Below are 17,062 nucleotides of genomic sequence, written 5' to 3' on the forward strand. Positions count from 1 at the left end.
ACACCAGCGGTTCTCAACCTCTGGGGTTGCGACCCCTTTGGGGGTCGAACAACCCTTTCCCAGGGGTCGCCTAAGACATAACAGTAGCAAAATTACAGTTATGAAGTAGCAACGAAAATAATTTTATGGCTGGGGGTCACCACAACGTGAGGAACTGTATTAAAGGGTGGCGGCATCAGGAAGGTTGAGAACCATTGAGCCACCCGATCGTGTAGTCATAACGTGAGGAACTGTATTAAAGGGTGGCGGCATCAGGAAGGTTGAGAACCACTGAGCCACCCGATCGTGTAGTCATACTGGAATTGGCTAAAAAAAATGAGATGTCATCGAGTCGGCCCCTTGAAATATAGACAGCAGTCAACTGCCTTTAACACTCACCCACACCCTAACTTGTATCTTGAGACAACATTACCGCATGCATGTAATTCATGAATACATATAGGGGCATATTGGGACGATTTGCTTTAGCATGTCTTCCTGATAAGGGAATGTCATCCAGAAAAAAGCGTAATAACCACTTCTTTGAGGGAACTGTAAGGGAAAATTGACCTTGGCAGATGGATGTAGTGGATGATTGTGGAAAATCTTTAAAAAGCCCTCACGGTAGAGTAGGATGAGAAAGGAAGCCCTAAGACTAGGAAACCCCCAAGGCCTGGAGAAAAGTTCTTTAGTTTTAGTGCTCCCTTTCTCATCCAGCTCTACCTTGAGGGCTCTTTTAAGATCTTCCACAATCACCAACCACCATGGGTACATGGATACGTGCAATAGACCGACAGCTGTCAGAAGGGAAGGGGTTGGTTAGATGAAAGAAGGTGAAGAGATTAGGGAAAATACAGCCATATATATATATATGTCTATATATATATATAAACACCTAGACACAGACCGCAGTGTGCTGACAGCCAGAGGGAGGAACCAGTGGGGTGAGGGTGGAGGTGCAAAGTGGGGAGAATGGAGGCGGAGAGACTTTGCTTTGGGCCATGGGCACCGGATGCAGTGTGCAGATAATGTTTTGTTGAGTCTTACCCTTGAAACCTGTATGGTTTTGTGAACAGAATGTTGCCCCAATAAATTCAATTTAAAAATTAATTAATTAACTAGCTAAATAAGTAAATAAAAAAATAAAAACCAACCAGCTCTGGCCAGTTTGGCTCAATGGTTAGAGTGTTGGCTCTCAGACCGAAGGGTTGTGGGTTTGATTCCTGGTCAAGGGCACATACCTGGGTTGCAAGTTCAATCCCCAGGCCCTGTCAGGGCAGGGTCGTGCAGGAGACAACCAATCGGTGTGTCTCTCTCACATCAATAACTCTCTCTCTCCCCATCCCTACCACCCTAAAAATCGATGGAAAAATATCTTTGGGTGAGGATTAACAAAAAAATAAAAACAAAACCCAACAAATAACTTAGAGTTGTTTGGGAAGGTACAAGGAGCACATGTCAAATATAGTTTTGAAGCTTATGACGGTGATTTTGGTCATGTCTATCAAACCAGCTTCTGGTGTCCCCTAAGGACAATGAAGGAGGAAGGTCGGAAGGTCACGGTCCTCAGGATGGGCTCCCCTCTCTGTTGACTTGACCCCGGTGGGATGCCTGGAGTCCCTGTCTGCATGGTATCATCAAGCCTCCTACTTCCCAAACTCCTCACCTCCAGCACTGAGCAGTGGCTAACTGATGGGAAGGGGGGTGAGGGTTCTGTCTCGAATTCTGCATCTGTGCGCCGTAGTGCACTTACACACAAGCATCAGCCATCTCTTGCAGCCGTGAGGCCCAGGAGGAGGTGAACATCAGGGCAGAACTCAGAAGCCTGAACGGCCGCTCGGTCATCCTTAGCATCGAGTTTAATAGAATGGACTCTTGCCAGTCCTAACAGCACCATTAATTAGCTGTATCATTTTGAGTCAATCCCTTCAACTTTTCTGATGCTCGGGCTCCTTATCTGTACAATGTGGACACTAAATGTGAGCCTCGGAGCCCCGTGGGTGAAATGAGAGCAGCAGATACGGCACGTGTGCACGGGGCCCTACAGAGAGCTCAGTAATGTGAACCCTGATGTCATTTTTGTCATTACACTTGTCTGAAGTTGTTTAACACTGTTCTTCACCATGATCAAATTTCCTTGAGAGTTAATAGCTGTTTAAGAAGTGGAAGTACTTCAAAAATATGACATGATCAGGCCTCTAAAACACAAAGCCGATATTAAGTACATCCTCATTTATTAAATTTGCAGATTTTTTTCTCCCTGACCTGGCCAAAATGGTCAATAAAAACTAAAACACGTGCCTGGCTGGTGTGGCTCACTAGTTGGGCGTCGACACATGCACCAAGAGGTCACCGGTTCGACTCCCAGTCAGGGCACATGCCCAGGTTGTGGGCCAAGTCCCCAGTGAGGGGCATGCAGGAGGCGGCTACTCAATGTTCTCTCTCATCTATGTTTCTATCCCTCTCTCCATCTTCCTTCCTCTCTCTCTAAAATCCATGAAGAAAAAAAATTGAAAAAACAAAACTAAAACTAGTTGCCCTGGCTGGTTTGGCCCAGCGGCTAGTGTTGGTCCGCGGACCAAGAGTCGCAGGTTCGATTCTGGTCAAGGGCACATACCTTAGTTGCAGTTTGGTCCCCAACTGTGGTTGGGTCATGCCAGAGGCAACCAGTCAATGTGTCTCACATCGATGTTTCTCTCTCTCTCTCTCCCTCCCACTCTATCTGAAGATACATGGAAAAATTGTCCTCGGGTGAGGATTTAAAATAAATAAATAAATAAATAAATAAATAAATAAATAAAACAAGTTCATGGTAGGTCACCTGCTTATCCTACGTTTTCTGCTAAGAGTCAGCCTGCTTCTAATCTGATTTGGTGCATCAGAATGAGTGGCAAAGGCTATTTATTGTGGTCCCAGTGAGTCTGACAGGTTTCTTCTAAAGCAACAGTTGAATGAATATTCAACTTCTCTTCATCTGTGACCTCGCTCTGGCCCTCAGAGCTGAAAATAACCCGATCATTTTTAATCAGTTTATTAAACATTAGGCAGTTTGCTGATTTACTTTTAATCACATTCTGCAGATTTCTAGGCATTAATCTGATGTTTATTGTGAAAATTGCACATTTGTATTCTGGGGATTTCTTTAATAAAGAAAAACAATCATCGGAAATAATCAAGGCAGATTTCATGCGTCAGGAGCATGCTGGAAGTGTCACGGGTGTGTGCTAACCCACAGGCACGTGAATTCCCTGTAACCGCTTTAAATGGGAATTTTTGCAGTATTTCAAGTCCAGGCACAAGGGGCCTTGCCTCCGTTAGATGGTCGTCAAGTTGAGCCCATCTGTGGATTAGTTCTTCTCCACCTGTTGTCCTCACTGGGTAGTGTCCATCCCGCAAAGGCGGGGTTAATGATAGTCAACCTGGGACTGTTGTAAGTCTCATTTTAGGACTAGTGTTGGGAGGAGCCACATATCACCATCTGATAAACATTTCACGAAGAAAATCGTAGGGCACTGAAACTGTTCTGTTCATGTGAAAAGGGGGTCTAGTTGGGAATCAGAGGAAATACTAAAAATGTACTCTATATGGCGCGTCTTTGAATTTGAACGGTTTTCCAGCCACTCTCTCTTTCAAATATGGAGCAAGTCAAGAAATTCCTGAAAGCATGACCCTGGCCACAATTACATGTAACCTCGGGAGGCCCCTCCACCATAACGATACCTTGATGATCTTGGTCTGTTCCACCCCCGTCCCATCCCCCCTCCAGGAATCCCCGTCGGGAGGCAGGCACCTTCAGGCTCCTGGATGTCACCCGCAGCCATGTCTCAGCAGTCTCTTTAGGACGGGCACCTGCTCTCCTCTCACCCACTTACTGTTCCCGCTCTCCAGGTTGAATACGTGATCAAGTGTGACATGTCAGCTCTGCAGAAGATTCTGTATCGCCACATGCAGGCCAAAGGGATCCTCCTCACTGATGGTTCTGAGAAAGATAAGAAGGTGGGTGGCGGACGACGTAACCCGGTGCATGCGGCTTCTCGTGACCGAGACATCACCTTCTCCCGGGAAGCATCCTGCTAATGCTGACTTGTTAAAGCAAATTACTGGGTCTCTCTTGTAGCTGTTGTAGCTGCCGAAGGAAATCTCTTAACCTCTTGACTATAACCTGCACTGGGGCAGGAAGAAAGGAGTAAGTTCCTGTCACCAAAATAGTCAGCTCTGCTCCCGTCAGTTCTGCAGAAAACATGTTCTGCCTAAAAGCGGGTGGCATTTTAGAAGTTTCATTCCTTGGGCATCTAGTCTGTGCTCTGTCTTCCCAGAACCCGTCAACTTGACATAATTCCTTCCTGGTTGATAAGTTAGTCACAAGAGAGGTGTTACCTCTAACCCAGAAACCATTATATTTTAACAAGAGTGTTGGACCACAAGAGGCGCAGGTTACCAAAACCTGTTGCCCTTTGCCCTTTCTATAGAAGCCCACTTTTTAAAAATCGGAAATATCTGATCAGTCAATAATTTGTTCGGTTCCGATTCTCTCCACTTGTTCGTAGGGGAAAGGAGGTGCCAAGACCCTTATGAACACCATCATGCAGCTGAGGAAAATCTGCAATCATCCTTACATGTTTCAGCACATCGAGGTGGGTCTGCATTCTCTGTCTTGATCCTGATCCTGACTGTCCTATTCCTACAAATATTACTTTAAAAAAATTTTAATAAAAAAATAGACTAGGGTTAAAACATGTATCGATGTTGAAACAACAATTCTGCCCGTCTGATAGCTTAACGGGCAGAATGAACAAATGTGAGTTCTCGGGAACGGGTGCGTTTGGGCACCAAGCACTCGAGCATCTGGGATTTTATAACCAGGAGTCTAGTGGTGAGAACACGTTGTACGCTCCGGCTCACTGTGTGGGTTTGGGTGTGGACTGTGAATCGCCTTGTCACGGTAGGCACTCCGAAATCGACGATAATGATAAATACATCCCATTTTCTCAGAAGGATGCTGCGAACAATATTAAAATAATGTATTTATACCTGTTGAAGAGAAAGATGTTCTAGAAATATCATCTCTGTAAAAGACCTTGGTCTGTTACTTAGATGGGTCCTTCTTCCTTCCTGGCTTCCATCACAACAGTATAAATCCAGGCTTTTAAACTGGCGCTCTGGTTTCTAAGAAGCTGTTTTTAGGGGCAAGAACATTTTCTGTCCTATTCATGACATGTGAATGAGTTTCCTAAGTGGACAGAGTTTCACCCCAGTAGAAACAATTGACTTGAGCAGGCAGGAAAAAGAGCCACAATAGTCTCCATTCTTCAGTGTCGCCGCCGATGCACGTGGTCCTGGTGGCTGTTGTCGGCCGGCATCAGCTGCTTCCCACTGCACAAGCGCAGGGGCCTGGGCGAGTCCCTGCGGGCTCCTGTCTGCACCAGTTTACTAAAAAATACATACCTAGCCCTGGCCCGTGTGGCTTGGTTGCTTGGGCTTTGCCCCTTGCACCAAAAGGTTGCCAGTTCAGTTCCTGTCAGGGCCCATGCCTGGTGGCAGGCTCTATCCCCGGCAGGGGGCATACAGGAGGCAGCCGATCGGTGTTTTTCTCTCATCGATGTTTCTCTCCCTCTCTCTCTAAAATTCAAATAATAGATTTTAAATAAATAAATAAATACCTAGATGGTTCTGGGAAATGGAGCTAATAATTACAGTATTAAAATGGGGTTGAATATTCTTGATTTGGACAGTCCTTTTTTTCTCCCTTGTGTTTGGTAACTGCACTTGTCAAATAAGAGTGTTTATTGCTCGCCTTCTCCCCATACTGAGCCCTGTCCCAGCTGTGGTGGGAATGAGGAGGATTCCTGCTACTGCTGTAGCCTTCACGTCCGTGGGGCGGAGTGTCTAGACTATCCAGAGACTACAGAGCCCTAGATCTAGCTAAAGTGGCAACAGCAACAACACTAAAAAAAGTTTCACCGCCTTGGCCAGGTAACTAGTTGGTTAGAGCGCCATCCAGCTATGCCAAGGTTTTGGGTTCAATCTCCGGTCAGGGCACATGCGGGAGTCAACCTGTGAAGGCATAAATAAGTGGAACAACAAATCGAAGTTTTTCTCTCTCTCTCTCTTTCTCTTCCCCTTCTCTCTCTCTAAAATCAATAAATTAAAACACACTTTTTTTTATTCCACCAACAAACACAGCTATTTAAACATTTAGACATCTAGTGGAAGGAGAATTCAATGTGCAGTGAGTCTGTACCCCAGGACACTTTGTAACTCAAATTGTTCCTACTGGGGTGAAACTCTCAATGTAGGAAACGTGTGGACGTGTGCTGACCTGGTACACATCACTCCGCCGCTCCAGGCTTCCGTGTGCTTGCTGGTCATCAGTGGTGAAGGCCTGCAGGACTGACGAGGACAGACTTTAGAACAAGTAACACAGGAAGCATCTCGTGAATGGGAAACATGTCACACAGATGTAAGGTGTCAGAGAATTAGTGGTGGGGCTGTATGTTCGGTCTGAGGAGAGCCAAACATGTCTAATGATGAAAACGGGGTCATACCAGGCGAACCTGTCACCTACCATCTCCCTTTTCCTACAGACCATTTAAAGATATTTACTCTGCTGTACAGCGGTGTTTGAGGATTCAGATGATGAAAATTAAGTGTCAGTCTTACCTCATTTTGGTTGTCATGCAAAACTTAACCTTTGACACATGCGAGGCCTGTCAGCAAGGGGGATGACACCATCTCTCCTCCAGTGTGTCTGCAGCACCTGGGAGAGTGGAGGGGCAGGGCGGCCGTCAGAGGAGCTGCGGTTAAGGGACGAGCCCTCCTCCATGCACGGTTACATTCTCAGTGGCAGTCAGTAGGAAAACAGACTTGACTTGCAATGTTCTAACATAAAAAAGCCCTTCAGGAGCCTATTCCTAGAGATGGGAGTCAGTCACTGGCTAATGCATCCCAGTTACGGATCAGAGATGGTGTGTGCATTTCGCCCTTGTCTTTGTTGTGTTTGCTACACAACCCTGGTTCACACTAAGTCATACCAGAAGCCCAGTGTCTCAGTCCGGCTGGCTCGCCGCCTCCCGGGGGCCTTCAAACCAGGGAAAGGAAAACAGTCTTTTTAAACTGATGCTGATTCCAAACCTTTTCTGGCACATCGCTCTCTGGTTTTTACAGCCCTGCTTAGAGGTAGGGTTAGAACCTAAAAATCACTAAGGAATGGCCGCCTGTGGAGAGAGAAGGCACGGTTCTTGGAGCGGGATTTCAGGCTGTGGTCCTTGCAGGCAGCATTGGGGTGGGGGGCTACCATAGTGATGAGCATGTGGAGAGGAGAGCCCAGAGGGAAAGATCTGGTCCCTTGGAAGGAAAGCTTCAGTGACCGTGGAGGGACGGGAAACAGAAAAGGGAGACAGCTGGTGGCTAATGTGAAGGTGTGACTTCCTCCCCTTCCCCACAGATGTCTCCCTTTCCTTAAGTAGGAAGGGGAAGATCACAGGGAGAGCGGTCAGGCGCCCCTCCCACAGAGTCATGGGGAGGGCGTATGGGATTAAGTTCTGTATTTTAAAAGTGAAAGCTGGACCCCTGAGCGAGTGCTATACATCTAGGGCCTTATTTGTAATAGAGAAAGAAAAGGACGGTGTGGAAGGGATGTTGGGATTTCACTACACTAAGATTTAAAATACAGTATATGATCACCATTACTTTTACCGTGAAATATTTTTGCAGTATATTTATGTGCACGTGAGTCCTGATTTGCTTATATTAAGCTCTTCCTCCAGTCTAGACTCTATGCTCCTTGGGGGTAGATATTTCATTGATTCCGGATCCCCAGGACCGGCCTCGCTCAGCCCTGGGCCAGTAGATGTTTAATCACTGTTTGATGAATGAACTAACCCTGTCATCTCAGCACGAGAGGCTACAGACCTTCAAAACCTCACAGGATATACGTTCTTGGCAGAACAAAAGTCTAAATTCAAAGACATTGAATTTCTGCTTCATCTTATAACAGATATTTCTTATTCACCATTTTGTTTAATTATACTCTAGAAATAGATAGGATGACCTCACTAAAAGAGTAATCATTAAGTTGATAATTACATATCTGTTTTATTTTTTAAATCATGTTCTTTTTCTCTCTCTTTTAAAGGAATCCTTTGCTGAACACCTGGGCTATTCAAATGGGGTCATCAATGGGTAAATCTTAAAAAATTTTTCTTCCAAAAAATAGTTTGTTGGTCCAACCTCAACTTTTCTCTCTCTAGTGTTTTTTTATCATACAAATACACACAGCCAGCCTCCCCACCCTCCTTTGTCCTCAGCAGAGCCTGCAGAAGTTGTTAACCAAAATGATATCAGCATCTCCTTACTTTACTGGCATAAATTACCACATGCCAAGTAAGTGGCTATTCAAAAGACACAGATCTCATTTAATAGACTTAATAGTATCCTAGTTCTAAAAATGTTGTGGAAGCTTCAAAGGGTTGTTATTTATAACCAGTAGTGTAGCTGAGGCTCAAGGAGGATTTATCATATTAAATTTCCAGTTGATATTTAATATTAACGTGCAGGAGTAGACTGTCTCATCTGCTATAAATATGTATGACTTCACAGTAATTTGTGAGAATATGGTCTCTATAAGAAACATTTTTCATTAGCAGTGGACATTGAAGAGAAGCATGCGTTGCAACAACAAGAAAGAACCTGTTAGCAGGAGGTCTCTGTTGTGCTCGCTGCACCAGGGAAAATGTATTAGCGCACAGGAGTTATTCTGGGTCCTCAGGGCAGACCATGTCGCCAGGAACTGACACCCATCCAGGACCAGTGCGCTGAGCTCTCCTGCCTCCCCTTCCTCTGGGTCCTGTGGTCACTCCTGACGCCATCCGATCGGCCAGGGTTGAATATTGAAGTCATGGCCACGAGGGCTGTTTGGAGGACAGTTCTCAGAGAAGTGGAGGGGCCCTGGGAAGACCTGCAGTTGAAAATATACCTGTTGCCCTGACCGGTTTTGCTCAGCAGTTAGAGCGTTGGCCTGCGGTCCGGAGAGACCCGGGTTCGGTTCCCGCTAAGGGCACGTACCTCGGTTGCAGTTTGTCCCCGGCCCTGAATGGGTCGTGTGGGTGGCAGCCACTCGATGTGTCCCTTTCACGTCGATGTTTCTCTCTCTCTCTCTCCCTCCCACTCTATCTGAACAAAATGTCCTCGGGTGAGGATAAAACAAAAAAAGAAAATGTGCCTGTTAGAACACATTTCAGTGTTACAGAACGCATATCATGCATGCGCTGGCAAGTTTTCCCAACAATTCCAATCCCGCAATAAAGTTTAATAATATAGCATACAACACATCCTCGTTGATAAGAGAGAAAAGTGGTTGATTGTGGAGGAAAAGGCCCTACTCTAGCTGACTGACACTCTTCTCCATCTGAGGGCAGCACACGTCACCATATACTGGACTTGAACTTCTACATGAGCCAGGACTCTTGCCCGCTCCCCAGTCCATTCCAACAGCGTACACAGTGATCTCATAAAAAGATATGTCACCAAATACATGGTGACAGAAGATGATGTGACTTTGGGCGGTGATCGCACAATGCAGTACATAGGTCATGTATCATAGAAATGTACATCTGAAACCTGTATGACCCTATTAACCAGTGTCACCCCAATAAATTTAATTAAAAAACAAAACATGTTACTCCCCTATTGAACCCGTCAGCGCTTTCCATTGAGCTCTGGCGGACAGAACAGTGAACAGTCCTGCAGACTCTGCCCCATTCCACCCTCAGGTCTGCTCTCATCTCCCGGTATTTCCCGCTCATTTAGGCTTAGACCACACCCCCCATTTTTCGGTTCCGCAGACTCACCAGGCTCTTTTTTCCTCCCCCGGGTCTTTGTGCATGTTCTTTCCATCCTGATGTCTTGTCCTCTCCACTCCCAAACCTCCATTCTTCCCCTCGCTACCTTTTGCTCTTTCTTTTAAGTGTTCGCTAAACCGTTCTCTCTTCAGTGAGGTCACCCCTGGCCCTCGAAACCAGTGGCCGGCAAACGTTGTTTCTGAAGGGCCAGAACTCAAACATGTCCGCCTTTGTGGGCCCCTGCAGCGCGAAAGCAGCCACAGACAAAACAGAAGTGAGCAAGCTCGGCTGTGTCCCAGTAAAACTTGATTTACAAACACAGCCGCAGGCCAGGACCCAAGTCTGCCCGACTCTGCTCTCAGTTCTCATAGCAACTTGCTGCCTTTTTAGTATTTGTCACAGTTTGTAATTACCCATGTCGAAGGCAGGGATTCTGTTTTGCTTATCACTATACACCTGCCTAACATTGGGCTTGGCACCTAGTAGGTGCTCAATAAGTACTTGAATGACTCTTAAGTACCCTAACTTAACAATTTTATATACTTAATAAGTAGGGATTTAAGGAAATACAACATAAACATATGTGTGTGTGTAGCATATATAATGCACTCTTTATGAGTTGTGCATAGCTATATTTTATTTTTCCATTAAATACTCTCACTGCTTTGGAATGAATATGCATTCATTCATTCCACAGTTATTTATTGTTCACTGTGCACAAGGCATTCTGTGAAGAGCAGAGTTGTGCTGGATCCTGCAAGAAGACAGCAGTAATACTGTCTTCTTATTTTGCATTTTTGGGTTCAGGGCTGAGCTGTATCGGGCCTCAGGAAAGTTTGAGCTACTTGATCGTATTCTGCCAAAGTTGAGAGCGACTAATCACCGCGTGCTGCTTTTCTGCCAGATGACGTCTCTCATGACCATCATGGAGGATTACTTTGCTTTTCGGAACTTCCTTTACCTGCGCCTCGACGGTGAGTGGCCGTGCTACTGAGTCCGGGGGCGAGGGGCACTGAGATCCAGTCTCAGCGGAGGGAGGGGTGCAGTTGTTGAAGAATTAACTAAGGGTGAGGTGCAGCTTTTCCAGATAGCAATTTTTATACCCTCAAGCTTAAAATAAGCTGAAATCACTTGCACAGCTGTTCATTCCACATATAAGCCAAACTAAGTGGACTAGAGTACCACATTTAAACTAAACTGAAATAAAATTAAATATAAGAACCTGCCTTGCTCTTAGGATTATCTGTTTCCTATGCCCCATATAGAATATTCTGATAAGCTGTTAGCTTTTTGTGTTAAAGGCATGTTTTAAGGGGATAAAGGCTGTCTTCTTTTTTCAGTAATATTGTAATAGTTCATTGAAGATTACATTTAATTATCATTAAAGCTTCTGTTTTTCTAAGCAGAACGTATCTATATGTTACATTAAGAGAGAGCCCAGCCATTGTGGCTCAGTAGTTGAGTGTCAACCCAGGCAGCAAGAGGTCGCCAGTTCGATTCCTGGTCAAGGCACATGCCCAGGTTGCGGGCCTGATCCCCAGTGAGGGGGCATGCAGGAGGTGACCAATCAATGTTCTCTCCCATCAGTGGTCTCTCTTATCAATGTTTTTTTCTCTCTCTCTCCCTCTCTTTTTTTCTCTCTCTAAAATCAATAAAGGAAAAAAATTTTTTAAAGAGATAAGGCTTCATTGTTTCCTGGGTTTTGCAAACAATGGAAAATATTACGTGATGTTAAGAGTGAAATTGAAATACCATGTCCTAAAAAATTAGTAAGATAATGTGAATGGAAGAAAGTATGAATTTAGGGATATATGATTTTGATATCAGCCCTAATACTTTAGAGAAGAAAGATATTAAAATTTTCATACTATGGCAGAGAATAACACTTTCAAAGAGTGGTAAGTGGAAACAGCTAATTTACAGGCTGGTACTGAATTCCTGGATACAGAAGAGTACAGTATTACTAATACCATTTTTTATCTGGCGCAGTATACAAGTTATTGTTAAATGTTAACTTAGTTTATGTTTCATTGAAAGGTTATGCTTTATTTCCAATCCAACATTTTATCCCCCTTTATGCTATAAATTACATGTAGCTGGATATATACCAAACCTCAGACTTGCTGTGCTTGAATTTTTAAGTGAATTCTCTTTCTGATATACCTCTTAGGGTATTTGGGACGAGGGTAGGATTAATTCTACCTCTGACAGACTTAATTTTTAAAAATCTTTTTACCTCCTCCAAAATCACTGAAAACAGATGAATGGTTAAGTAAATGTTAATTTTGAATTCAGGACACAGTTGACTCATCCGTAGTCTTCCTCTTTTGGCAAAGCTCCTGCGTTGTCTCGTCCCCTGAGCCGAGCCTTCCCTCCCTCTCTGGGGGAGAGGTCCCCTCCCCAGCCCTCCTCATCTGCAGGCAAACCCTCCCACTGCTGCACAGGGGGGCAGCCCAACCCTGTGTTCCCCTGGACGTACAGCCCCCCCCCCCCCAGGTGTACCACAGAACTGTTGTTACCGCCCTGTGGCCGTCTGCTCTGGATCTCAGCTCTCTGCGCATAGCAAGCCTGGAGCGCTGAGGTCTGTGGACAGGTGATTTCCTTGGAACAGACCTCACTCCTGTTCTCTCACCAGTGTCAGAGAGCATCTGGAACAGTCTGTTGGTGGCTGTCCTTATTGTTGTTACTAATAACAGTCATAAGAGCTGAGGTTGACGGAATGCCTACCCCAGGCGGGGTGCCAGGTAAATCACATCATGAGCATTATTACATTTTCTCAGCCAACAAGCTACTCGGCTCCGGTTTATCAAGGTACTAATGTGATCCCCGTTTAACAGATGAGAAAACAAAGGTTTTAGAGAGAGGCGTTAACTTGCCAAAGGTTACACATGAAGCACATGGTGAAACCAGCTTCTAACTTAGCTCTCTCTGCCTCCAAATGAGCTGCTTTAGCTGATCCAGCGAGATACAGCCCATTTCTGAAATTTTTGAAAATCTAGGCTGCTGCCCTAGCGACAGCATTTGAAGGTTGATTGTGAACTTAATAAAAAAAAAAATTTAATTGATCAACTGATTGAAAATGATCAGGCACCAGAGATATAAGATGAATGAGCCTCTCACTGTTCCTGCTGTCAGAGCCCTGACCGTTAGGTTGGAGGAGACAAGTAAGCAAGTTCCATCAAGTGTTACAGATGGAACTGAGACAGCCACAGACTTCTACCCACAAGAAATAGCAGCCATTTGTTTTGGGGGGAGGAGAGAACAGTGGGCAAACAGTCAGTATACACATGGATAAATTAGTACACATACTTCCAAATACACGACTTCATCCACCACCCCCCTTAACCCAATTGTTCAGATGACTTCAGTTTTTCATTGCCAAATTTGATGTCTCTGGTTTTTGACCTCAGGAAAGAAATTTAAAAAAAAAAAAAAAACACCACTTGATGACAGCTAAGCAGAGTTTTCTGCAAAAATTGCAGTTACGTGCATAGATTTAACTACTATTTCATTATAGTCTTTGTTTGCACTGGAAATGATTTTTGAGTGAAAGCAAGTGGAGAAGTTACATCCTAGAAGACAAAATTTTCCAAAAGCATTTGACACTCAGTTAAAATTAGTAATCTTGAAAGCCTGGCAGTGTGTTCCTTTCGGCAAATTCTGCAGTTCTCAACACAATTGCCCTTGCTATTAATTGTATTCTTGGTGATGTTCTACATCAAGGTCCAGGGGAATACGAACCGGGTGCACATTAAATCCTGTGCCACCTACAAGGAGCATTTATTTGCCTGTGGATAAATCCTGACAAGGTAGTTTGAATCTCCCTGAGCAATATCCCAAAGATTGCTGATGATCAGCAAAGATCTTGACTTGGGAAACCTTTGACTAATGGAAATGGAAATGCTGCGAATTCTGAACGTTGTAATAAAAAATGCCATAGCTTTGCATGAAAAGTGATTTAATCATATTTTCCCGTGGCTTTATAATCTGTCAAGTTCCCAGCTATTTATATGGCTTAAATACAAACCAGACATATGGGCAGTCTGTGTGCTTGAGGCGTTTGTCGTGGGGTCTGAAAACTCCTTTGACCAAATAATTTTGATATTCCTTTTATTTTTCAAAGCTTTATTTTGCATTAGGGTCATTGCATCCCAAGTAAACATATCCACTAATTAATTTTTTTTCTTAGTCCTCACCCGAGGATATGACTTTATTGATTTTAGAGAGAGAGGAAGAAAGAAACATCAGTGTGAAAGAGAAACATTAATTAGTTGCCTCCCATACACACCCCCACTGGGAATCGAATCCGCAACCTTTTGGTATACAGGACGATGCTCCAGCCAACTGAGCCACCCGGGCAGGACTCTACTAATTAATCTTAATGCATGTGACTATTCACTGATTATTTTTCATTGGATCAAAACTGAACCTGTACCCTGAGTATATAGGTGCACAATTTTTGTACTCTGCTGTCCAAAACCAGATAATGATCTCTGGGAAATCGTTTTGTGTTTTAGAAGCTTTTTCTTTGTTTGTTTGTTTCTGTGACTTTTTATTTAGTTTAAGGCAGAGGATAAATATGGGAACCATTACTTCATGTGAGTAATTTTTCAAAACTTACTGCAGCTGCAAAGATGATGGTACGGAAAGGTTTCATGACAGAACAGACCTTCTGGGGCATCGTGGACAAACAGTCCCCCTGCTCAGAAGGGCAGCTCTGAATAAAAGAACCAGCCCCACACATGTTCGAAACCTCATTCAACACAGCACATTGTGTGCTTCTCCCCCAAATTCCGAATTCTTACAATTCACTGCTGTAGAATTTGACCAGGTCACAAAACTTGAAATCTAATTTAGAAAGTAAAATGAGCTTTAAAGAATGTTGCTTCATTAAATGAGAGACCCCCAAAGCCACATCTGCTGTATGTAAGGAATTGATTCTTTTTCCCTCCTCAGGAGGCTACTTATTATTTTTATTAATATGAAAAACAGATCCCCCCATATTTGGGAACTTGACCCTCATAGTAACTTGATTCCATTAGCTGTAGTCACTTAACTGTTTTAATCCTCTGAAATAAATTGCTAGTATGTTTTCATCCTTTAAAAAAGAGCACCATGTAGAAATAATGTTTGTATAGCAGGCAGGCAGGGACTATCATGTAACATGCATATATATTTCCCAATAGCCTCAAGCCTTTTTCAGAAACTCTACAGTTACACTTTTCTGGTGAAACACGTATGGTCAGGTAGACTCTGGTAGGGTTTTACCCCTTCCACACTGCAGTGCAAATCCATGGTATGTGACTGAGCGGGTGACTGGGGACACACGTGTGGGTGCCTTGACATCCGAAAAGTGAGCACCATCGTCCGTGGTTGGTTCTGTCTGCTCTTCACTGGTTTGGCATCTCTTCAGACTCCACGGGGCGAGCCGTCAGGTGCTGCCCTGGCTGGTTTCGCTTGGCGCCCTTTGAACGCCACGGAGCAGAGTGTCCACATGAGAAACAGACTGAGCGATGCCTTTTTTCTTTCCTTTTAATCATTGTGGCTTCAAGCCTTGCTAGCAAGGATAAAAATACTCCATGCACATTTTATGTGTTGACCAGCCAGATTGTGCTCAATAGCAAGCAGTCCAAATGTAAAGTGGAGTAGACATCGATTTTCCTTTTCTTTCCATTCTCTTGGTATAAACAGGACCTCACACTAATGCATATCAACAGAGTTGCTTTAAGCCATCATAATAATCATGTTTTGCTGTGTATGCATGTGTTTGTGTGTATGTGTGCGTGTGTTTAGAAATACTTGGTGTTGTCAAGCACAGAAACACATGCAGAAAATGTTTTCATTGAGTTTTAGGTTAGCATAAGAATGTTGTACAAACCATCAAGTTGCAAAGGTGCCGAGTCCAAAGTGTTTAAACTCTTTCAGCATTTTGGAACCATGAATAATAGAAAAAGCATTCCTTTTTTTTTTTTTTTAAATCGTCACCTGAGGACATGCTTAGAGAGAGGAAGGGAGAGAGAGAAACATCAATCCGTTGCCTTCTGTACGCACCCCGACTGGGATTGAACCTGCAACCCAGGTCTGTGCCCTGTCTCAAACTGAACAAGCAACACTTTGGTGCACGGGACGATGCTCCAAGTAACTGGGCCACTCTGGCCCGGCACAAAGGATTTCTCCCTTGATTTGCGAAAAGTCTCTTTCTATCTCTCTAATTTTTTTAAAATTGCAAAATGTTCAAAGTTCCTTTGAAACATACAAAAACCTTGGGGAATTACGTCGCCAACGCTAAGAGGCATCTGAGTATATTTCTCCAGGAAGCAGGCCTTTTTGTCTAGCCAGCTCTGTGCCATTCTCAGACAGGAGTTAATTGGCAAATTTATTTTTTTTATCCCCTCAGGCACCACCAAGTCTGAAGATCGTGCTGCTTTATTGAAGAAATTCAACGAACCTGGGTCCCAGTATTTCATCTTCCTGCTGAGCACGAGAGCTGGAGGCCTGGGCTTAAATCTCCAGGCCGCTGACACCGTGGTCATCTTCGACAGCGACTGGAACCCTCACCAGGTCTGCATGTCTCCGACTTAGGTGCCCAGGCTCCCCCTGGAGAGGAACTGAAAGATCAGCAGTTTCGGCATTCCCCTTGATGGGGCAGAGCAATTTCTACACAAGTGGGTCACGTTTGCAAAGGAAAAATAGCCCAGCACGTTATCATGGCTGTTGTTTTATCTCCCATGGAGCGGATTGGGATCGTCTTCATACCTTAAATGGGCTCAAGCTTAGGGTAGAAATACTTAGTTTCTGTGTAATGTTAAACCTCATTTCCTGGGATTGCCACTGAGCAAAGTACGTTTGGTGAAGGATAAATCAAAAACTGTTTCAAACTAAAAACAACAACACTAGCAACTCACTTTGATTGGCCCCTTCCTCTGTGCCGGCCTCTTTTCCTGGGCACGGCTCCATTCACTTTTCACGACAGCCCTTGAGGCTGTTACTGTCACCGTTCGCTTCTCTACAGCCAAGAAAAATGAGCCCCAGGAAGCTTTAGGTAACTTCCTCAAGGTCAAACAAAGAGTATATGATAGTTAAATTTATATTCTGTGTGTTTTGCCTAAAGTCATCCTCAAAACATGTTCTGTGGAGCATCTGCTATGAAGTTCTTTTAGCCAGTAGCTTTAGAGTTACTCTTTTATTTATTTATTTTCTTTATTGATTTTTAGAGAGAGAGATAGAAACATCAATGAGAGAGA

The 17,062-nt window shown here is 44.2% G+C and overlaps 1 protein-coding gene across 5 annotated transcripts in view; it reads left to right on the forward strand.

Annotated features, from left to right (window-relative positions):
* The window catches only part of SMARCA2 (SWI/SNF related, matrix associated, actin dependent regulator of chromatin, subfamily a, member 2), a 167,033-nt gene that overhangs the window by 78,528 nt on the left and 71,443 nt on the right, over positions 1–17,062 (forward strand). For all 5 annotated transcript variants that reach the window (XM_036260425.1, XM_036260429.1, XM_036260427.1 and 2 more), the window contains exons 20-24: positions 3,868–3,975; positions 4,527–4,613; positions 8,114–8,160; positions 10,626–10,792; positions 16,216–16,379. In XM_036260425.1, the coding sequence (XP_036116318.1) occupies positions 3,868–3,975; positions 4,527–4,613; positions 8,114–8,160; positions 10,626–10,792; positions 16,216–16,379 (573 nt within the window). The remainder of the gene's footprint in view (positions 1–3,867; positions 3,976–4,526; positions 4,614–8,113; positions 8,161–10,625; positions 10,793–16,215; positions 16,380–17,062) is intronic.

This window comes from Molossus molossus, unplaced genomic scaffold (assembly GCF_014108415.1).
Source record: "Molossus molossus isolate mMolMol1 unplaced genomic scaffold, mMolMol1.p scaffold_m16_p_14, whole genome shotgun sequence".
In the NCBI taxonomy this organism is placed as follows: Eukaryota; Metazoa; Chordata; class Mammalia; order Chiroptera; family Molossidae; genus Molossus; species Molossus molossus.